The sequence below is a fragment of the Astatotilapia calliptera genome, chromosome 8 (assembly GCF_964374335.1).
Source record: "Astatotilapia calliptera chromosome 8, fAstCal68.1, whole genome shotgun sequence".
NCBI classification, from domain to species: domain Eukaryota; kingdom Metazoa; phylum Chordata; class Actinopteri; order Cichliformes; family Cichlidae; genus Astatotilapia; species Astatotilapia calliptera.
The window spans coordinates 6,736,351-6,760,524 of NC_137429.1; the positions used below are offsets into that span (position 1 = coordinate 6,736,351).

Below are 24,174 nucleotides of genomic sequence, written 5' to 3' on the forward strand. Positions count from 1 at the left end.
AACACTTTCGGTTAAATTAATATTCGACATTTGTTGAATAAAAAGGATTGCGTCATTATTCACTTTTAACTGTTCTTCATATATTTTATTGTCAAAGCAAATGGTTGCACAACTATTGTACAATTGCAATTAAACAAACTCTGGTTACACGTGCTGAAGAGGCTGAGGAAATAAAATGCTTATTTTATAAAAGGCTTTATAAATGCCAAAAGGTGTAACTTAAATATTAAATATTTAACACGGGTACAGGTCTTTAATTTAATCTACAAAATACATTTAAAAAATCATAAAGCTGATTTTTTTTGTAAATGCTGAGGTCTAAGTAAAAACAACAACAACAACAACGAAAACAAAAAAAAGTTAGAGAAAGAAATCTTTCTTCTTGCGATCCCCCAAATCGGAAGTTTATGAGTCGGACCATTTGGGAGGTTGGACGCGTTTCCGGGAGCTGTCAGCTGTGAGCACCCAACATATCCACTGCAATGAGTTTTGAGTGGCCGTGGCAGTACAATTTTCCACCGTTTTTCACGTGAGTCAGATGTTTCTCAGTATTTTTCAGAGCAGAGCTTGTGAACACGTAACTCAGTTTTCAGTATTTATTCATTTATGAGTCGGTGAGCGCTTATTTTCGTGCTAGCATCATGTTAGCACGCCAGCTAGCCAAACGAAACAGATTGCTAGGGAAGTGATTTTGCACTCACTGGCTTTCTGAAGTTTATTTAAAGTCTTTCTCGGTTTGTCTCAGTGGCTCGTTAAGGCTAGACTTCAGGGGGCTATATTAAAACATTAACAGGCAAACAGTTCATCGTCGTGTGTTTGAAATTTGGGATTTCCACTGTTATCTCGAGTGAGCTTATTTAATGGGATGAGCTGCGAGATAGCGAGAACTCCACCTAGTTATCACCTAAAGACTTGCACGTTTTGGTGTAATAAAAGTCAGGAAGACCTCAGTGCTGAAATCCCTGTAAAACACTGCTGTCCCGATAAATCACCGGGAGAGCAACTTCCCGAAAGGGACATTTAAAGGGGCTGCTATTGTCTAGGCGGTCGAATATGATAGGGTAGGCTTGCAATAAAAGACTGGTTTTATACATGATATGTAAAAATGACTTTTAACCCGTTACAATATGACAGATATTAGGAAAGCAGCACATATGTATATACTTAAAAATGGAACACTTTGCTCTTATCTTAATCCCAGGTCAGTGTTAACATATCTGCCTATGGGTGCAGTTTGTCTTTTGTATTAAGTTTGTATTATGTTGCCAAACATTGCTCCTGCCTGCAAGAACACAAAATCAGGCAAAACGTTGGATTCTCATTTTAATCACTGTCCTTGCAATAAAAAGTCTTTAAGTAAAATCTGACCATCTACTGTCTTCTGCTTATTCTATATTACTGGCTTTTACTGGCTCAAAATAGGCTGGCAATTGAGTTTTTTCAGGTACATTGATCTAGCACCAATTTCAAACAACCATCACCTCAAGGCACTTTATATTATAAGGTAATGATGGTGTAATTTTGGAGAGAACATCCCAGTGATCCATTCCTTCCCTATCCCTTCTGAACCCAAGCTAGGAGCTGTTTGCACAGGAGACGATACTGATAATTGAAGGCTCTGTCTTCTATTATACTTTTACAAACTCTAGGAACTGCAAGTAACCCTATAGTCTCAGAGCAAGGTGCTCTGTTGGCAGGATATGATGCAATGAGGCCTGTAACAGATGATCAGAGTTGTAACCAATGGACAGGTGGCTAAGGGCGGGCACAAAGACTGTGAATCAAACTGGCTGAAGTGGACCCAAACTGATGAGTAGTTTTCCTTATAGCCAGTGTTTTCGCTCTAAAATATCAATAAATCATGAAACCACCTGTTTGCATAGTTTAAATGTGAAGAAGACTTTTGTTTTTAGAATGTCTCATATACCCCCTGTTTGTTTTGCACATCAATAGCACAGCTAAATTAAGAAGAAACTAAAATAAAAGCTGTCTCTGTGGGTAAACTGACAGATCTTTAAATATGGCAGATTTCTTGTAGACTTTGCTGTACCTGGAAAGCAGCCACCTCTCTTTTTAGCAGCAATACCTAGAACATGCAGGGGGGGAATCTAAAGAGGGGCATTGCATTTACTTAACTACACTTATTTTAAAGCTTAAATATATTTGTTTTTTCTGATGTTGATTTATTATCTAAATCTACTAAGAAATTATGGCACGTTCTTATAGATTAAGTCAGCTGTATATAAATTGAATTGAATGAATGCTTTATTGGCCATATGCAGGTTGCCCCGCAGAGGAATAGGACACCCCCCCCCCCCCCCCCCCGACTTACACACACAACAAAGACATCACATGGGAATACAGTTGGAGATCGGCAGCGTTGCAGAGAAAACACTGAAAAATTACACAACAGTGGGAAAAGTACAAGAGGAAAATAAAGAGACCTCTTCTCACGCTGGGCACCTATGGGAGGACAGCATGAGAACAGGAAACAAAAAAAACTCCTCTGCACAGAGAGCACATTAATGTCCATATCACAACATTAGAGCACGTGACTAGCCACAGGGGTGGATAGGGGGGTGGGGGGTAATCCGAAGGAACACAGCAGTCGTCCTAAAGTAATTAAAATGGCTTTGTTGGAGATCAGTAAAACTATACAAGGGGTCAGTATGTTGGACACTGATGTTGGGGCCTGATGAGTCAAGACTTCAGGAGAAAGATTTTAAATAAACATCTTTTATTCTGGAACCAATGAAGAAAAGTAAAGAATTATTCATTATAAAACATTAAATGCTTACTAGATGAAGGCTTTTCGAGCAAACTGACTTTAATTAGAAATGCAGCATTCATAAAAAAGCTTGATTATGTGATTAACGCTGTTTATGGTTAAGGAAAAATGTGTTTGTGTCTTTAACGTGCATTAAGTTTATTTTGCCCAAGCATTTGCGGTAATCTTTGCAGTAATCTCTTTGTGTTCTTTTCTGACAGACTACAGCCCAATGTTGACACGAGACAGAAGCAGCTGGCGGCATGGTGCTCACTGGCTCTGTCCTACTGCCGGCATCACAAGCTCTACACGCTGGATGTCATGGAGGCTCAGGAAAGCCCCATGTTCAACAACAAGAAGATAGAACGTATCCTGAAAGTCAACCTGTGGTTCCTTTTTAAGGGAGTGTTCAATTATTTTAATGTTTTTTTTGGAAAAATATTTGTTTGTTTTTAGTTTAAATCCTTTATTTTTTATATATTACAATTGCTAAATCTCTTGTGAAGAATTTATAGTTCAGAGATATTAATGTTGACACATATTGCAGTCACTGTAGTTTTTAGGACAGAGCCACCTCCCCCTTTCTCTCTCTGCTTGACTGATTTATTTTGAGGTTTCCCTCTTGATTCGGGCCTGATACAAAGCTGTCTTCAGAGACTGAGGTCATAACATGATCACTGAATTTTATTTCCCAGCTAATCTGTGCCGAGGGCAAGATAAGGCATTTTAAACACAACTGGCATGAAGATGCTTATTGTGCCATTGCACATTAGCCTTAACTGAATCCCAGGAAAACTGTCAATGGAAGCAATTCAAGTTGTTTTTGAGGAACTGAGGAAAAAAGGTGAATTTTATTCACTTTACCGGCCAGCATAGTGTCATGATAAGAAAAAAAAAATCTTATTGTGTAACGTTGATAAGTGAAAAGCATTCTTGTTGTCTTCAGGCAACCTCGAGTGGTTGGACAAAAACAAGTCTCGGTGTTTAGTTATGTGGAGACGACCAGAGGAATGGGGCAAGTTAATATATCAGTGGGTGAGTCATCAAATTACAACACATACTGCCACAAACTGTTCTTTTTATTTATATATATATATATATATATATATATATATATATATATATATATATATATATATATATATATATATATATATATATATATATATATATATATGTATATGTATATATGTATATGTATATATGTATATGTATATATGTATATGTATATATGTATATGTATATATGTATATGTATATATGTATATGTATATATGTATATGTATATGTATATGTATATATATATGTATATGTATATGTATATGTATATGTATATGTATATGTATATGTATATATATATGTATATGTATATGTATATGTATATATATATATATATATATGTATATATATATGTATATGTATATGTATATATATATATATATATATATATATATATATATGTATATGTATATGTATATATATATATATATATATATATATATATATATATATATATGTATATGTATATATATATATATATATGTATATATGTATGTGTGTGTGTGTATGTTTATTAAGGTTTTGTGCTTTTTTTCCCCTGATGTTTTAAAACTAGATATGATGAATGAGCAGTGATGGGTAAGATGTTAGTAAATGGGGATAACCTGGGTACTCCTCCTTTCCAACTCCAAGAACATCTGTAATTTACAAAATAAGCTTGAGGTTTTTATTAAGATGGTCTGAAAGGAGTGACTAAGCCCAAAATCTGATTAGGAAAGTGTTTACTGAGTCACAGAGCAGAAACAACCAACACTTGTTCTCCCATAGACTTTTATACAACTTTAACTCTTTTTACTGCCCTCTGTTGATCATTAGCAAAAATGCATGTTTAAGGCCACACTGGCTTCACTGTTTATCCCTGCTTCACTCTGTTTAGAGTGACTGGCACACATGGATATAGAAACATGTATCTTCAGCTGTTTTACAAGGTCATTCGTTGATATTACCGCATCCCCAACCAACAAAATCCATAAACCTTTTTCTTTAACTCCAAAACTATGACTGTATGATTATTGGGGTTTTCCCTCGAGTATTTGTAAAATAAAACACCTTAAGAAGATTCTTCTTGTGAGTTGATGGTATATAATTAAACTTTAAACTGAAAAATGAAGATCTGAAGACTTTTCTGAACTTTATTTTTAGAATATCAACTCTCATTCTCGCAATATCATACAATTGATTGTCCCAAAAATCAGAATAGAATTAGGAAAAAAGGCTTTTAAATACGCTGCCCCTGTTTCCTGGAATAATCAGCAGAAGGAACTGAAATTATTAGAACTGGTTACCATGTGGGAGTTTAATTCCATCTTAAAGGAACGAAAGAATTACTTTTTTTACTCGGTGTGATTGTTTTTAATTTCGCTCTTAATTGATCTGTTATTGTATATTTTTCATGTTTGTGTGGGATATTGTATTTGTTTTAAATGTTATGTACTGATGTGGTAATTTTGTTGCCATGATGCCAGGTCTCTCTTCGAAATGATAATTTTAATCTCAATGAGAGTTTTACCTGGATAAATAAAGGACTAATAAAAACATCAAACTGAATTAAAACCAAGCCTTAACCAAACAAGTCTTCAAACTAAGGGTCCAGAAAGTTTTAACTTCTCATCCTTCAGGTAGTCTATAACTCTCATAAATATAGCTGATCAGGTACACTATATTTTCGTTTATAAATTTATATCATTTTACCTATTTATTGCCTTTAGCCTCACAAATTACTTAAATCATTTTGTTTGGTTGCAGTTCTTGTAAAAACTGGACCCCACACTGCCTGTTCTGAACCCACATTTTGAACAACGATTATTCCTTTCTGTCTGTTCTCTCTTCAAAACAGAAACTTAATGATTAACTGCATGCGATGCATTTAGAAGAAATGGCAGCTTTAAAAAACATCTGTTTCACTTTCTCCAACTTTCAGTTAGTTTAATTCAGTTTCTGCTTTTTTTTTTTTTTTTGTACGTTCAGGTTATAAGACTGTTTACCACTTCATGTGTCAAATTAAGAAATTATAATAAAATAGAATAAGACTTGTGGTCAAGGTTCCAAATTAGTACCTTCAAAGATCCAAATGGGTATAGTTTTTTTTTTCCCCCCCCATTTTTCCAGTAAGTCTGGGAAGCCTATCAGCTACATGTCTGTAAGGGGGGAAAATTATCATGTAATAAAAAGGATCTAGTGCGTTTTGATGCCATTTACAGATGTGCCGTATTCTTTCTTGTGCTGTTCATGATAGAGATTGGCACACAGATGGTGTTGGTGAAGGTTAATGGAGCACATCTTCAGGGCTGTGGGTGTACGTCACAACCGCTGTGGTTGTGTAAACAATTTAAACACGACTGCTGTGCTGTTTTGTACACCTTGTACTTCTGCACACATATTGTAGGTGTTACCTGCGACATAACGAGAAGGCCAGTGTTGTATTCATCGACCACTTGGGCTCTCTTTGCTCCTTGTGCTTAAAAAAAAAAAAAAAAAAGCAGCCTGCGCTGGCACGAGTGCAGAGCCACTGCTGACTTCTTGAGGAGCAGCACACTTTTAGACAGGTTAGAACTGATCATTAGCAACAGATGTTGGGATAATTTCTCTAGGGACAAAACCATGGTGGACAGAATCTGTGTCCTGCATCTGCTAGTCGTTTGTGAATTTCTTGCTTTAGCTCCTGCATTAGTAACCTAAGCAAGTGGTTTCAACCTTTGGACCAGAAAGTTTGTGGTGCTGGGCAGGTTTATGGCACTTGCATCTGTCTGATTTTGTGTAAAAATGTGTGAAAATTGTTCCAGATTGTATACTGGGGTTGTGGTAATTGAAAAGGAGTGAAACTGGTTTGAACATGTTTATATTTTCAGTGTCAAAAGCATATGTCTGTAAATATTCTATATTTTGCCAACAAATCCAATGGAAACAATCAGTGATTTGTTTTATTAACAAGTATTGTTTGCACATTCATTCTTTACTGCTGGGTCATGAGGGGAGGGTCAAAATTATAGCCTTCAGCGATATTAAATAGGATTGAAGCTACAGACAAGCTAGAAACATCTGAAAATACAGTTGGGTTCATAAATAATCCACCACAGTGGATTTTAAGTGAAACAACAGAAATACAGAGCTAAAGCTGTAATTCAAAGGTTTTAACAGAATTTTGACACTAAGTGTTTGGTTATTAAAGCCATTTTTATGCACAGTCCCTCATTTTCACAGACTTAAAAGTAACTGGACAATTGAGTGGGATGGGGGGAAAATCAATACAGCATAGTATCGCAATATTTTGCATGGTAATATTGTATCAATACAGGGACACCAAACATCAATATTTTATTAAATAAATAAAATACTTTGGGAATAGTTTATATTTTTATCCACAATTTCATCATCTAGAATAAAATGGGGGTCTTTTTCTTTAAAAAGCTGCTTTTTTTTTTTTTTTTTTTTGGTAATAAAGAAAATTATTCTCTGTCACCTTAACGCATCTGTAAATGTAACCATTATATCTTTTTCCGACATTTTAGGTTTCCAAAAACGGTATGGTCAACTCTGTGTTTACACTTTATGAGCTGTCCAATGGTGATGACACAGAAGGTGAAGGTATGGCACCGTTTTAAAGTTTTCCACATGGAGAAAGCACCCATAAAACCCAGCTCGCGTTAAAGTAAACATAACATAACACAGTGGCGAGAGAGGCTTTTATTAATGCTGGCTGTACAGTAGGTTTCCAGTCCTAGTTTGTTTTAACTGTTTGATTTGTGTTGTTTACTCTGTTTCCTGTTTCTGCATGATTTCACCTAGCTGTAGTCCCAAATTGCTTCTTTCATCTCTATTTTTGCACGTAAAGCACTGTTTAATGTTAATAAATGCCATGCTAATGAAATGTGCTGCACACATTGACCCAAAATATTATGAAGATATCAGCTTAATATACTGCTTATCCTTTAAGTGCTTAAAAACATCTCTGACCTGCCAAGGCATGGACTTGAAAGAGACCCTGTGGTATCTAAACCTTTTGCCCGTGACTGGGAGCCAAAAGGTCTTGCTGTGTCAGAGATTCCTGTTCCTTAATAATTTGGCTCTTGTCAGAGTGGCTCGGATACCTGCCCATTTTTTACTTGTTTTCTTGCATAGCACACCCTAACCCTACAGGGAACCTATTATACTTACTTCCAGCTACATATGTTTAATCTTGGCCTCCACTAGACCAGATTTGCATGATTCACAGCTTGAAAATAATCCTTATTTACCAAATACCGAACCTTGATGGGGCCTTCAGTTCATGGACTGACTGAAGTATCAAGTATCATACATAGCCAAGAGGAGTGAAAAATGTGTTTGGTGCAGCCCCTGAAGCCTGAGATTTTGATTTATTTGGAACTTTGGCACAAAGATTAACGCTCACAACAAGCGGTGAATTCTGGATTCGAATTCCACTTTCTGTACAGAGTTTAAATGTTTGCCCTGTGCCTCTGTGTGTTCTTTCCAGGTATTCTGGGCTCTTCCCTTACAGTCCAAAACATGCACATTAGGTTAATTGTCACTGTGTGTGAGCCTTATTATAAACCGGTGATCCCATCCCTCCTATCTGGCATCACTGCAAAGAGTCAACACTTATCATATAAAACTATGCTGCTGGTCCTCCAAGCAGCATGCTTGAAATTGGCTCTGATCCCCTAAGGCGTGGACTCTGAAGTTGCCCTGTGGTACTCAGTCCTCTGCTGCTAATTGAGAACACCCCATAAGCCCTCCTCGTTCTTAGTGACCTAAATAATTTGGCTTCTTTGAGAGTCACTCAGATATTTAGCCTATGTTTTTCCCAGATCCAACACATTAACCAAGTGTTCCCTTGCTCTCTTAGGCAGATATTTCCAGACTTGAAATGCAGGTTTGTTATGAGATAATAGTTGTTATTCACCACTCCCTTTCAACATGTAAATTAATCAGAATGTTTTTTTGTATGTAATTTGTATAGTATATTTTTTTTTCTCTCATTTCTTTTCTAAATGTACTTGTATATTGTTCACATGTTGAAATAAATTACCAATCAATCAATCAATCAATATTTGAGTGATCGGTGTTTTGACTCATTGATTAGTTTATTTGATTTTCTTATAGCTTGTAATCCTTTTTCTCCAGAGTTCCACGGTCTGGAGGACTGGATGCTGCTTCGCTCGCTGCAGGCTTTACAGACAGAAGGCAAAGCCGAGCTCTTCACCATGGATGATGGAAAAGGCGTCAAGTTCTTCTAAAACTGTGCTGGAATCACACACCCTCTGTCTGGGAGCCCTCATACTGTACTTTACAGACAAATTTTTATTAAGATTTAGCCATTTAAGGCTACATAAGGTGCACCTCAATACCGAGTCTAGTGGATGCTGGTCCTCTAATTGTTGTTGCCTTCTCTTACTGGAAGAGAACCAATATCATTTCTAAGTGTTTGGGGGGGGGGGGCATTTTAGATCATGCTACTTGTAAAGTCGTCATAGGTAGCATTTGTTGCCATTTAACCATGCAATGAATATCAGGGCACTAAATACTGTCATGTCTGAGTACTTTAGGGGAACATCTTTCCCTGCCCGCTTTAACTTTACTCCATCTTTATTATTGTAAATGCATCTACTTTTATTCTCATTTTTCTCTGTTAACAAATTTACTCTGTAAAAATAGCTGTGGATCTTTGCTCGGCTGTTATTCCTCTGTTCCAACCAGACATACCAAGAAATTCCAGAAAGCAACACCAGAGGGACTTTTTATTTTGAGAGTAAATGCTTCCAGAAGAGGAACACAACAGACGCTTGAGCCAGTCTTGGCTTGACTCAGCTGCGTGTAATAATAGTGGACTTCATGTACAGATTGCTGTATCCTATTATTGTGCAGTAGCTACTGTGATGCTCCTGTTATCTTTATCTCTGTCTATATTCAACTTCTTTTTCATATCCTGTAGGAAATAAATTAGACATTTGTTAAATTTTCTGGCTATTTCCTTTCTTTCACGTGCATCGACGTTTTGTTGTGTGAAAAACACGAGTGAGGACTTCAAAAGCTTTGCAGAGTGCAGACTGAAACTGCAGCAATGATGATGTTTTGATCTCCTTGCTGCAGCTGTATTAAAGTACTGCATACTGACATCATGTGCTGTGTATTCCCGCCTGTGGAGGGATGATACAGCTCCAGAGAATTGTGCGTGTCTTTGTGGATAAAACCTTGTATGTTCTCTTGTGGGGCAGGTGGGGCCCAGTGTGGCCTTGGCTGATAATGGTGTACTGTTTCACGAGCAGCAGCCCCCCCCCCTGTAGGCCAGGCGCGGGTGCGCATCCTCCACCTTTGGGCAGCATATCGCTTTCCACAAATGAGGACAGCCTTGGCTCATAAAATGACTCATTGTTTTTGTCTAATTTCAGAGGAAACTGAGGAGGAGTTCTTTTGATCAGCGGGGGGCCAGTTGAAAGTGTGGACATTCTGTTCGCCAGCAAGCTTAAAGTCAACCAGCTGAAGAACCTGATCGCCAAATTAATACAAAGTGTCATAAAAGGCAGCTTATGGATTGTTTCTCAAAAATTTAGAGTCACTCCCACAGTTGAGTTTTGAAGATATTCTTTTAATCGGATAAAACAAATCAAAACTTAATAACACTTGCGGTTCAAAATGATAAATTACCAAACACTCATCTTATTATAATTACTCCCTCTGGATTGCCCTATTGGCGCGTGAAAGCTGCGAGGGGGCGGAGTTGGAAGCGCGCACTGGGAGCGCACAGGACGAACTGCCCTCCGGAGCTTTGTTGATATTGGCAGTTCAGACCTTTCGCAGTAGGTTATGGCAAAAGCTTTCAGAAAGACAAGAAGAAGAAGACGAGAGGACCACACGAATCACTTGAAAGAAACTATGCATTAATGTGCGTGGAGCGTTCAAGTGACATGTTTTTTACGCAGTGAATGTGCTGAGTAAGTGTATTTTCCTCACTTTTCTGTTTTTTTACACGCTTTATCTGTCATATACTTCTAAGGCTGGTTACCACTACAGGCACTACAGTAGTTTACACGTTTCCGACTATCGTCTCTAATCTTGTTTTCCTTAGATATGGCTGTTATTCAGTCTCCAGTCTTTTGTTTTAAAGCCACTGACTTAACTGACATCATGGAAAAGTAACCTCAAATATAAAGTAACGGTGCTCTGCTGTCCTACTGTTATTTCCATATTTAGGCTCCAAATCAGGTTGAACCTGCCACAATGTCTCATGCACAAGTAGAGATACCAGGACGCGGGTTCCCGGGGCTCTCCGTGGATATGACCGACGACTGTTTGTCCCGAGTCCCATCCGTGCTGAGGACGCACGGGCTGGGCGCACGGAGGAACTCCTACGGCCTGCAGAAAATTAGTATGGACATTGATTCTCCCCTATACAGCGGTGTACTTTCCAAAGCCTTATCGTGGTCGGCAGAAAATATTCTCTCTCTGCCCGAGTCCAGAGCAGAGGAAGAAAAAACAGACGACACCCCGCCGTCCGCGTCTCCGGTTTCCAGCTCCAGCACGTGCCGCCAGGACCCCGACGCCGGGTCCGTCGGTGGCAACTGGAAACCTGTTGCCAGATCCACTCCTCAAGATCCCAGCTCGGACTCTGAAAACGAACTTCATAATAAACAGCAAAAGATTCTGTCTCGCATCACGTTTGACACTCAGTGGGAGCAGGAAGAAAAGGAGGACGTGGAGACTAAAGCGGTGGCAACATCTCCTGATGGAAGATATCTCAAATTCAACATAGAGATTGGAAGGGGGTCTTTCAAGACGGTCTATAAAGGGCTGGACACAGAGACTACAGTGGAGGTGGCATGGTGTGAGCTACAGGTAGGATGCACACTGGGTCTGTTCACAGCATATTCCCATCTATGTACAACTTCACACAAACGATGCATTGGTTTCCAGGACTTTTAAATCTACCTTTCCTAAAATGAACACTAGGCCAAGTGTGTAAGCTGATGCTTTTCTTGATTTCCTGGCCCACTTGCTGCTCTAATTCCTCCCTCAGGGCATCAGGGTTGATGTCAGGCAGCTAATCTACTGTATATTATTCCCCACTGACCTTGAGTTAGTTGTGTCAGGCACTTGCATGGTAAGGCAGGTCATCCTGTTAGCAGTCAGCTCCAAGCTGAGCTACAGTACTCTGCTTGTCATGAATCCCCTCTAATCTGTTTTCATTAACAACCAGTGACACTGGGGCTCTCTGAAGGCCTCACGTGACAGCTAAGAACATCTGAAAGGTAATAGATCAAGTTTTTAGGAACATACCATCAGTGGTTGTGTTAAAAAGTAAATGTGATGTGGGGCTTGTGAGATGAAGTTCTGCTTGGTGGTCTGGCCTTGCAGGGCATAATGCCCACGTGTATCATGTAAACATAAAGTAAGGCAGACGACTGAAGAGGCAGGCTTCAGTAAAACTGTAGAAGTGTCAGTACTTTTTATGCCATAGCATTTGGTGCACAGCCTTGAAACAGCCTGGGCAACAGCTGACACTTCTCTTGCTTACATGGTTTGATAGCACAGTTGTGGATTTAAAGATTAAAACTGTAAGTCCACTCTTAACATTTGCAGTTTTTTGTGTGTGTGTGTGTGTGAGACGTGGATGGGTGTCAGTAACTGGCAGCCACATGAGCTTTGAAGCTGTGTCCTCATAGCCTTTAAATGTCAAATTAAACCATGTGACAAGGATATTGCACTATATACTTGCTGGCAATGTTTACTTTTGTTTTGATTCAAACACACTGGAAGTTTTTTTTTTTTTTAAGATACATCTTCATTTAAAAGCACTCTTTACTGAATTAAAAAAAATGCACAGAGCTACTTTTTGTTGTGCAGTTATTTTCTACAGAAGCCATCGGAGTGCAGATAATAAGAGAATGTATGGGCATGAAGGGAATCTGCCCTTAAGGCTCAAGCTCTAGCACCTTCTGCCTCAGAGCCCACCTGTCTGTCAAGTCACACAACAGGTATCTGTTAACAGGAAGCAGATGGAGAGTCACACAGGCTCCTGCTTGGGGCACAGATGACCCATTACCTGCATCATGCAACACAGGCACTGATGTTTCACATGTTTGAGTCAAATAAACGCATTGGTCCATTGGGGTACTTTGTGGTCAGACATAACCCTGATTTTACCTTCTGTGGAGTGAAAAGTACAGCAATCTTTTTTTGTGGCTCTGTGTTGGAAACAAGCATGCTATTTCATCTCTTTACTTGAGACATGAGTCCAGTTAAGCTCCTTAATCACTCCTAATAAGCTTAAAGGTGACCACTGTTGATATGGTTACTGCTGTGATAATTTAACCTCAAAGAGACGGACTCAGATTCAGTTCCATTTCTTAAGTGAAATCACCACCCCGTCCACCTTTTGATGCTTAAGTGAAACTCAAAAGCTGAGTGTTGGTGGCTAAACAGAGATCGCTCCTGTAATGTTGATGGAGCAGCAGTGGAAGGTGCGTCACTGCAACTCAGGTAGAAATGCCTTAAGCTCTTTTAACTATGTATTACAGAGCCTGAGCTCTAATCTGCCGGATGTTCTAAGCTGTTCAGAATACAGAACAGGTTTTAAAGCACATCTAGTTATAGAGATCAGAACTTCAATTCATCATAATTGTCACTGTGACACAGAGAGGTGTTCTTTTGTGAATGGTTGGGCTGCATTGTTATGCTGAATGCATTGCAGTCTGGGCGGCGTCTACAGGGAGGCATTGTGCGATCACGTAAAAGGTAAAGAAAACATGCCGAACCCTCTGTGACATGAGACATTAAAGCCACTGAAAACTTTTGTGTGCTGTCTCTCTTCATAAACCAAATGAAGGCTTGTACTAATACAGAGAAAAGTAGTCCCTCACTAGAATCAAAGCTTCCTTAAGCTTACAAAACCCCTGAAAGATATAAACGCTGTGAAATCATACACATGTCTGAGGAAGATCACTAGTTTGAGTGTGTTGGAGCTTTTCTGCTGTTTTCTTATAGACTTCTTTTTGTATCCAGCGCCAACATTGTAAGTGAGGGCTTTTAATTTCACTCTTTATTATTTAAAACATGAATGATTTATTGACATTCACAACATTACCAGCCAGTTGAAGCACAGATAAGAAACTTTCATGCAGTTCATAAAGTGTTGTCTATTTACACTTTGTGTCCAGGAAGCAAAACATCCTGGTATTTTGTTGTTTAATAGTCACGCTTATACAATTTGTTTCTTTTATATGTTAATGCAAAACATTTCTGGATCATGTGTTATCAGATTTCTTTTTAAATTCTCAAATTTCATAATTAATGCTGGGTGAGCTTCAAAAATAAGGAACTGATCAGAATCAGTACTTGATTACTTGCTCTTATGTGATCTTTGCTATTTTGGGTTTAAGATCAAGTGCAAACAGTCAGATATTGCTCATCCATATCCTTTTGTTCTTCCTAATCACATGTTGTGCTGAGTACACACACCTTATCAATGCATTTAAAACCGGATGGACATGGCAAAAATATCACTAACTGATTATATAAGTCTGCTGGCAAGCTGATAAAGTAACACCCAGTGGGTGCTGCAGAACATTTTAAAACAAACTGTACCCAAACACTTGTGCCGATTGTTTGGTTATCTTTAGACGCTCAGTTGCATCTGCCACACTTCTCACATTTTTTTCTCTTCATCCAAATCGCCATTAAAGTCGCCCTCGTAGTTCTTGCATAAGCACTGCAAATTTTACAGAATCCTCCACATTTCTGTGGAGGATTCTGTAAAGTTCTTTCTTTCTTTCTTTCTTTCTTTCTTTCTTTCCTTTTTTTTTTTTTTTTTTTTTAAAGAAAGAAGACTTAGTCTACATCACATCGCAGATGCCCATGAAGCAGGATAAAAAAAACTAGTTCCACTTGTACTTTTGGTCATTTTGTGTATTTGTTAGTGTTGGTGTCACTGCACTGGTCATTCAGCCTCCAGACCTCTTAATGGCTGCATACATCTCTTACCTATGGATAAAACAAGAGTTTAAATGCTGCTTGATAATGTTGCTTTACAGGTGGCAGCTACCTAGCAACTGCTCACCCACAGGTAATTCAGGTGCCATATAGGTATTGACCGCTGAGCTTTTAAGTTAATACAGAGGAAATGAAAAATTGATGAGCTGTTGTGTGGCCCTCTGTTCCTCCCATTCATATACTGTTCTCACTGCACTGCATTGAGTCAAAAGGAAGAGTTGTTGTTACTGCGTCTAAAATGCTGATCGTTGCATGGATTAATGAGCTTGGAGGTTCAGCACCTCACAAGTGACTGCAACAGCACACCGAGCTACTTAGTAACTGATAGGAATGAGTTCACTGAGGCACATATCCTTTTTGGTGATCCTTTGTAAAGGGCATATGTTGCACAATACCTGATCTTATTCAAGGGCAGCACTTTCCAGCAGTTCTCTCCAACCTTGCCCCCTCAGCGTCTCAGGCACTTTTATACGCTTGGTTCATTTTTAAACATAAACCAACACAGTTTCTGTTATCGTGCAGTGTTTTTATGAGGGCTGTTATTAATGGAAGGCTGGCCTTAGCACCCACAACCAATTAATACCAGGTCCTCAGATGCATAAATACGGGCTGAAAGACCGTTTTCTGCTGATTAAGAGAAACCAGATCTTTAAAGTTGGTGCACCCTGGAGGTTTTATTGATGGTCACAAACTGTTTAAGAGGATTTTTTTTCCTCAGCTAATGCTTCTTCTAAAACAAATAAAACTTAATGCTGTTGAAGCATGTAGATTGGGCTGTTATTAACCATTTCTTTAGTGGTTTTTACCCATTATAAACTGGTAGTTTTCATACAGAAAACTACAGAATGCTCACACAGGCTAGCTTGTCCAGTATTTTTCCAGATATAAACAATGAATTCATTAAAACATGCACAACTAATGAATTGATATTGAAAATAACTGCCTGTTGTTTCAGTGCTTTATTCCTTTTGCCGCTAGTAAACATAGTTCCTGTGTCTAGGTGCAAAAAAAAGGAGGGTAGATTGTACATCAGCCGAGTTGTAGTAAGACCTGGAAACATTACTGAAGCAGTGAAACTGGGCTCTTGATGTAGTGTTTACGTTTTAGCTCAGAGTTTTAATACTCATATCGAAGTAGCAGATAAATTAAAGCTGTAAAACCTTATTAATGTCTTGCTACTGTGTCCGTATAGTTATGAGGCTAAACAAAAAGGCATAAATCTAGTTTGGCACGCCCCAAGATTTCTGTTGCCCCCCCCCCTCTCTCACTCATGCTAGCCTGGGTTTCATAGTATAAGCCTGGCTGTGTAACTTTTATCTGAATGTGGCTAGTGTTCACTGACAAGCCATGGGCTTCCTATCAGCTCTACTGTAGCCAACATCAACATGGTCTTTCCTTGTAAGGCCCAAAGTGCACCCAAAATCAGCTTATCAGGGCGAGCCAATGTTCTGTGAGTAGAAAGTTAAGAAGGCGCACAGTGATAGCCTACATGTACACATGGCATAACGTCATTTTGATGTGGGGCCCGCTGTTTGTTGTTTTGTTTTTTTCCTTTACTGAGCACGTTGGTCACCTGTGAAATTTGTACTGTACTGAATGTGCACGTCTTGGTGATTGCTCTGCAAGATACAGCTTGTCTGTATCATTCAGCATACTGACAGCACTGTGCCTAGATAGCAGTGTCTCATTGGCTGCTGTTGATAACAGGTTAGTGAGGGTGGATACTGTAGCTGCAAGCAGAGGCAGCATGAGGCTCTTTGTTTAGGGGCTTTGAGCCCAGGGCCATTGGGTGTGTTTGTGTGTTTACACTGGAAACCATAGTTCTTGTGTAGGTATAAAGGTGAGCGTGTGTGTTTTGTTTTTTTTTCTATTTGCTTGATGGACTGGTTACTGTACCGTGGACCTGTCACTCACCTAATCCATACACAAGGAGACTGCTTATTGATGCTTTCTTAGACATAAGTTCCAGAAGTAGGACTCGCTTGATTAAATAATAGTTTAACTTTGTAATCCACAGTTATACGTTTAATCTTAGATACTAATCAAAAGTTTGGGAGTGTTAAAAGTCTTCTTATTCATCAAAGAAAATCATATTAAATATTGTCTAATACAGAAGAAACTGATCAGAAATCTTTCTTTTAAAGACTCATGTTTTCTTTTAATGGAATGGAGAGGAACCCAGGTCAGACCCACACACTGGAGAGATTACATCTCTCAGAAGGCTTGGGAACACCTCGGTGTTTCCCCCCGGAAACATTAGAGGTGGTGGGCGAAGAGAGGGAGGTCTGGGCGTCTCCTGCTCAGATTGATGCCCAATAACCCAGATCCAAAAATGGATGGATGGATGGTCACAGAAGCATCTCTTGCCTCTCTCCCAATGGCATACATTAACTAATACAAATTTAATATGTTACAATTTAATTAATCATTTTAACTGATAATTAAGGAAGCAACAAATCTAGCTAATTCACTGCCAGCGCTCCTAAAACTCAGAGTATTTTAGACTGGGACCTGTTCTGTGTTTTTGTACAACAGTTTGTACTATTCCCTTTACAAACCAGCATAATTCATCTCTGACCAGTTAATGAAGCAGTTACTTGCAGTGTTTAGTGTTCAGCTGTAAGTTGGCTGTTTTTTAAACCAGAAAAAGCTGTTTCTTCACGCTCAGTTATGCACTGCAGTCTCATATTTGTCCTTTTTATGTTGGCTAGTCTTCCAGTAGCGTGCAGGGAGTAGTACACTCAGTGGTTTTGAAATCCTCAGGTTTTTGGCAGTTTCCCACTTTAGATAAAATAATTTTTATCTTTTAGGAATCTTTTCAGTATTTATGTCAACATTCATGATAAATTAAACATAAAACTTTTCATTTATCATTTCAAGGTGTAGTAACAGAAGGGAAATCAAGCTCAAATGCACACATTACATGTGAAATGCATTCAGAGATAGGTCACACAATCTTATTGTTACCAATTACTCAGTTTTGGTAACAATGTAAACAGTAATAATCAACAATAATGCTTTTACAATAACCACAGACTCCGTAGGTTTTGATTAACACAAAGGATAATAGATAAGATTATATTAATGTCTTGAGATGTACAAAAATGATACTCTTTTCAGTTATTATATGTACCTCTGCCAGACACAGACTGGAAACACCAAGCGGCAAGAACAGATTAGAAACTGGTTTTCCGTCCTCGAGATGTAGCGATAGAGCTAGTGAAATTTACGTGCTAAAATGTGCCACTGGCAAAGGCTCTGTATCTGCTGAGTCATTGCTTTTATTATTTTTCCTCAGTGAATCAATTCTTCATGTGAGAGATTTCAGTAAGTAGTCCAGGTTTGTTTAAAGTTTTCCAACTTCCAGTAATAGTGCTCTGGTAACCCATATTTTATACAATCACTTGCTCCGCTTCACGTTTTTCACGTGCGGCTCAATGGAAAGCTTGTTTCTCGGTATTGGGTTTATCCCGTGAGATCCCTTTAAAATGACACCGGTATCTGCTCCTCTAAAGGAATCTTTTGTGTTTACAGTAATCACATTGTCTTGAGCATGAGTATATTTTCCCTCTTATCTTCTGTGCTTTGAATACATATCCGATTGTTCAGTCTGACGTCACTAGCCGTGTCTGGGTCTAAACTCTGCTGCAGGTCCATATATCAAACGATCACTATGGCATTACTGAGAGTTGAAAAACTGTCTAAAGTCTTTCATCTTTAATAAAATGATCAGCGTTCTGCTCTACCAGGTGTAACAATTGAGTTTAACATCCAGGCATCCATGAAAACGGAATTTATGACATTTAACGGAGTTAGAAGTTAGCAGGGAGTTAGCTCGCTAGCTTCTATCTAAATACAATATAGCATGTCCTGACTGCGGGGTTTTGGAAACAAATTAAAACGTACAGCTCTGCTATCACTTCCAGCATAAATGAAGACAGAAAACTAAACAGCAGTGACGTTTGTAGGGTTACTGAAGTTGGGCTAGCTGGTATATAATGATGTGCTACGTGACCGCTAGCGACACAGCTATGTTAGCTTAATATAAACAAGCTAACTTTTTTTTCCACTCAATAAAAGTTAATGTGAGTGTTGTCGGTGGTCAGGAACAAATGTAATCGCATGGCAGGATGCTGTAAAAGGACCAAACTTCAGCCAGGAGAACAACTGAGATCCATCCACATATGAGGTTAGTCATTCATATACTGCTGCATGGGCTGGGCTGTAGTTTCATCCTAAGGTTTTAAAAACTGAGCTTAAATAAATGATTAGTGGTAATAAAAGCCGAGGGAGGTCAACAGTGATCACTGACTGTTTTAGGAGCTTTTTGAGATCAAATAGAAGAAAATACATAACATTAAACATGTTAACAACACAAAAGCCATATTAAACGCAGACTACTTTAGACCCGGAAGTAGGATTCGTCGCGTCATCACTGAACAACCGGATTGATGGGCCGCAACATTAAAGCTGCTGACAGGTGAAGTCAATAATATTGATCATCTCCTTACAATGCAATGTTCTTTTGGGAAACCTTGACTTCTGCCATGCATGGGGATGATGCTTTAACATAAACCATCTAGCTAAACATTATATCCCAAGCAACCTCCCCCAACCCCTGGGACAGCTCTCCCTGACGGCTTCAACCTCACCCAGCAGGACAATATGCTCCGACCTGCCAAAGCTGCTCAGGTCAAAGAGCCTAAAGCTTAATGAATACTTCTGCACTGAATCTGCATACTGTCTCTATAGCTTCTCAGTCATCCAGGTCATTGCAGTCTTAAGCGCTTAAGTGGAAAGAAACTGGACTTCTCTTTTAGTTTTTGCAGATAGCCAACTATCATCCACCTGTAACGCAGTCTTGAGATCCGTTCTCGGGTGTTTGACTCACACTTTGACCTTTAATAACGTATTATGATAGCAAGGTGTTGGTAATATTTAACAGAATTCACACCTTGGCTCATGATGACTCAAAGTTACAGGTAGGTCAGAGGAATGCGTAGAAGGAAATATTGGTACTGAACAGGTCGATCATAGTCATTGCAAGTCTCCTTGAGGTGGCCTCTGGTTATATTTCTAGGTAGGTGCAGAGTGCAGTCTACACCTAAGGTGAGGAAGTATAACGCAGGAGTATAAATCCTGCCTAACGTGTTGGCCTCACCTCTATACAATCCAGTGTTGACATTCTATGTTTCTGTGTTCATTACCCAACATGGGTCAGAGCTCTTAAGGGAAGTTCCTACGCAATGTCAGGCAGATTGTATTAATATGTCTTGTCAGTGTATTCCAGTGATGCTCGTGTGCTTTTGTTGAACTAGATTAGAACTAGCCAGTGTGCGCCCAGATTAGCCTCTTTTTTTTTTTTTTTTTTTTTTTTTTGTAGCTGCATATCGAAACTGGTCCCAAGTTAATTTGTATCACTTTTAAAGTGTCTCCGCATGACACTGTGCAGCAACTGCAATTATGCAGGTTAACTGCATGAGATACTGTGTAACATGGGCTTGCAAAAATCTTGGTCACGATCTGTGTCAGGTGGAACGAGATCTGTTTCTTTAGATAATGTCCCATAAAGACAAAATATACTTTGTCATAACTCTGGTTGGGAATTATTCATCAGATTGATGATCATCCTGGGTGTCCTGTGATATATTTTCTGGTCCATATTTTCCTCTTCTGGCCAAAGTTCTGGTTTAAAAATGGCAGCGGGCTTGTCTCACATTACTAGGAATGCTGTTTTGCTCTAAGATACTCTTCAAATGCCACTAGTGTCCATTCCTGTTGAAAGGGATTTTCTGTCATCCACCACCAAGTGCTTGCTCATAGGAGGAACACCTGGTCTCTGGGGATCTCTCATTAATATTTGTAAGGTCTTTCTTTACCTTAAATATAAACACAACAATAATTTCTGTAATCTTTTTCTGAACTTTTTGGCTGTTTCAGTACAAACTTTATCTCACGATTATTAACATTTGCCAAAGATATAATAAGAACAGTATACAGGGGCTTTCAGAAAAATAAACCCAGCAGTAGCTCCACTCTGGAAAATGTCTTTCCTTCTCGATATTTTCAGTATTGACAGTGTTTCAGTTTACAGCCGTTCCTTTGGTGGTGAATTTAGTCACCCTCCAGCTTGGGCCCCAAAGAGGCCTGGGTCTTGCTTCCTAAACAAACTAAAGACCTCAAGCTTTAAAAGCTGTTGGGGCTCCGAGGCCACAGTTGGTAAGGGAAAGAGGCTGCTTCACGAGGTCACCCCTTGGCGTTTCTGAACTGACCGTGTGTCTTTGAGTGTGCAGGACTGAGGTGTCAGGGGTGTAAATGTGCCCTAAGTTGTTACGTGAGGTTTGGCATGAATTGGCCAATGTGGTGTACAGTAATGGCTCTCTCTGTCTTAGAGCCTGGCACCTTTCAATACTGATCAGCAAACACTGTAATTTGTTTTCTCAATCCCCCTCCTCCAAATGGAACTGGTAGTGCTATTTTAAATCCCATTTATCTCTAAGCTATGTGGGTTTCTAAAGTTGGTGCTCACATTCAGGCTTAGGTATGAGTGTGTTGGACACAGTTGAACAGCTAGTCAAGGATTCATAAATCTTTCATACTGTTAGCTTCCCGTTATACGGCACCACTTGCATACCGTCACTTTGTAAACTGTATCCGGTGCTAGTTGCCAGTGGCACTTGATAGCAGACCCGTGTTTTAAGTGTAACACTATGCTTCTGAACCTCCTGCAGCCAGACTTAAAGTGGACCAAACATACCATCTGTACACAGCATGTGCTTCATATTTTGCTTCACTTTGTCAAACATTTGTCAGGTATAAGATGTCAGTAAGACATTTGGAATTTCAGGTGATATCTGAGGGTTTTTATCAGCTTTAACATCACAAAAACTAATAATAAAAAAGAAACATCCTGGGATGAAAGCACCTTTGCTCTGCTTTGCTGCACAGCCCGGGGTCATAACTTTAAAGGGCTTTACTCCAACACCCTCTCGGGTGATCTCTGTCAAATGGGTTTTCCAAGAAAGCTTAGCATATTGTCTCGCTTGGAGTTGGTGTGCGTGGAGTGTTTTTGCATTAGAGCTTTTTTTTTTTATCCAGAGAAAATTATTCTTGATGGGTACTCCTTGTGATTGTCCTGGGGGAGTCACGTGATGCAATAAATGTCAGGTAGTGTGAATAAATCATGACCAAGGCAGGGGTAAAAATATGTGTATTAATGCTTAATGAGTTACAAAGATTTTACACAACATCCATAAGAATTACTTGGAGCTTGCCAGGTTCTGAATAATCCCTTTATCTCTTCCAGCATGACAATTGATTGTCTTCACCAAGAAAACATCAGTAGACTGTTGGGCAGCTCACACTCTGTGAAAGAGGTGCTGCATGTCCCAACCTGTTGACCCCTTAATTAATGATTTACTAACCTTTATACCTGCAGAGTTCATGCATTATTTCTAGTAGGACCTTCTACAACCTGGCAACTCGAACACCGTTTCTATGAATAAACGGTGAATGGATAATTACTCATTAATCACAGGAAATCGATTAGTCACAGCTTATAAACTCTTACAAAGTGAAATCAAACAATCTTTAAGGTAATTTTCTTGTACTTGCATCCAATATTAAGCAACTTAAGATGTCATTTTTATAATCCATGCTGAATAGTTGGGAGGAGTTGGCTTGATTAGGTTTAAACAAGGCATAGAATCGGGCAGGTTCACATAATGTTATAACAGTGTTGTCGATTTCTGTGAAAACGTTACTGTAAAAACTGGTTTAAGGAATACACCCTGGAGTAACGAGCCTTTAAAGCCTGTCAGATATGTATTGTCATGAACTTGCTGAAGCCTGTAGTGTGTCAGTTATAGCCTGGTTATAATTATTGCAAATGTTTTTGAGCAATTACTGCTGAGAGAATTCCTGTAATGAGAACCAAGGGTTTGGTGGGAACATCCAATGTGGTTGGAGCTTCACTGCATTTTAGGTATTGTGTGAAGATTATCTGCAGCATTTGATTTTCCAAATGAAGATGTGTGCAGGAGCATTTTTGGAGTTTTTTGGATGGAAATCACCAGAAATTATTTTTGTGCTTTTTAGTTTTAGCACTCATATTAAAAAGGCCAAAAGTGGAATTTGCACGCAGTCAAAAATAATGATGTAAACTTTGTTTGTCATATTTCTGTCGTCCCAAGAGGCACTAAAGCAAAGTACAGTTAAAAAGAATGATAGAAGCTGTAACTGAGAGCCTCCCTGTCATGAGATGTACTCGTACAGATAATTGTTTTTGACTGCCACAGTTGTGCGGCCAGTTGGCTCGGTTTAATCAGGTTTCAAAGCCCACAGATTCGCCTTGGCTCTTTGGAGGTAGAAGATGTATCTTTGACGGCTGTCGAGTCTACTGCAGTTTACAATAATAGCCTTAGCTGTGCAGACTGAGGAGCTGCCTGTAAACCACAATGCAAGTACACAAGTTTTAGTTACCTTTCTTAAACTCCTCAAGTACTTTAATCTGTACACCTTGCTAGTACCAGGTTGGACCTCCTTTATTTAGCCTTCAAAATTGCTTTAATTTATTGTGGCATAAATTCAACAAACATATTGATGTTATGTGGAAACATATTGGGCCATATGGACACATTAGCATCACTCAGTTCCAACCATGCCACCTTTTCTCCATACCTTGGTTGTAAAGAGTGGTTATTGGTGTTGTGTTGTGTTGTATTTGTGCTGTTCCTGTCCTATGAGTTTAAAGCAGTGTGGCCTTTCTTTTGCCACTAACTTGATATTTTCTTTTTTTCTGGCCATTCTCTTAACCCTGGGGATGACTGTGTGTGAACTCAAGTCTATTTCCTGATAAAGACTCGTGTCATTATGAACAGTACAAAAAGCTAAAAAAAAAAAAATAGAATTTGTGTGACCCATAAGTAAACCTTTTCTACTCTTTTAGTCTCGTTTGGAGTCATCGAGTTGAACTATTTGGCTTTATTTTTAAGGCAGCTCTCTTCCAGGTTGCAACCTTCAGGCATCTTGTGATCTTTCAGTGATTCAATGTTTCCTGTGGAGGACAAAGTGTTTGTTCCTTTTACACTCATCATACTATTAGACAGAACAGCTATTATATTGTGCACTGTGGCATTTCCAAACATCCTTTCCTTGCAGAGTTATTTCATCTGATAGGAGTCAGTGTCCTTCCATCTGTTTTTCTTGACCTGAGATTGCTCCGATATCAACTGAAAGGTGTTACAGCTCAAAATGATCCTCAGGTTACTGCATAAACACCAGCCAAGTTCACAAGCCATGAACATGACGTCGTTTAAGAACTACTGATCGTCCATATTCACATTTACTGTGCTGGCATTTTCA

The 24,174-nt window shown here is 39.0% G+C and overlaps 2 protein-coding genes across 4 annotated transcripts in view; both read left to right on the forward strand.

Moving 5' to 3' along the window:
• Window positions 1-375: 375 nt before the first annotated feature.
• Window positions 376-9,781, forward strand: vps25 (vacuolar protein sorting 25 homolog). 2 transcript variants are annotated; one of them, XM_080305386.1, is made up of 7 exons: window positions 376-529; window positions 2,989-3,134; window positions 3,558-3,611; window positions 3,714-3,802; window positions 7,335-7,410; window positions 8,672-8,698; window positions 8,950-9,781. In XM_080305386.1, exons 1-6 carry the CDS (start codon window positions 483-485, stop codon window positions 8,689-8,691), a joined length of 432 nt encoding a protein of 143 aa, XP_080161512.1. In that variant the 5' UTR covers window positions 376-482; the 3' UTR covers window positions 8,692-8,698; window positions 8,950-9,781. The 2 variants fall into 2 exon arrangements, with proteins under 2 accessions (XP_080161512.1, XP_026033981.1); XM_026178196.2 differs by lacking the exon at window positions 8,672-8,698.
• Window positions 9,782-10,046: 265 nt separating this feature from the next.
• Window positions 10,047-24,174, forward strand: part of wnk4a (WNK lysine deficient protein kinase 4a) — a 52,198-nt gene continuing 38,070 nt past the window's right edge. For both annotated transcript variants that reach the window (XM_026178188.2, XM_026178189.2), the window contains exons 1-2: window positions 10,047-10,757; window positions 11,017-11,658. In XM_026178188.2, the coding sequence (XP_026033973.2) occupies window positions 11,044-11,658 (615 nt within the window). In that variant the 5' untranslated portion in view covers window positions 10,047-10,757; window positions 11,017-11,043. The remainder of the gene's footprint in view (window positions 10,758-11,016; window positions 11,659-24,174) is intronic.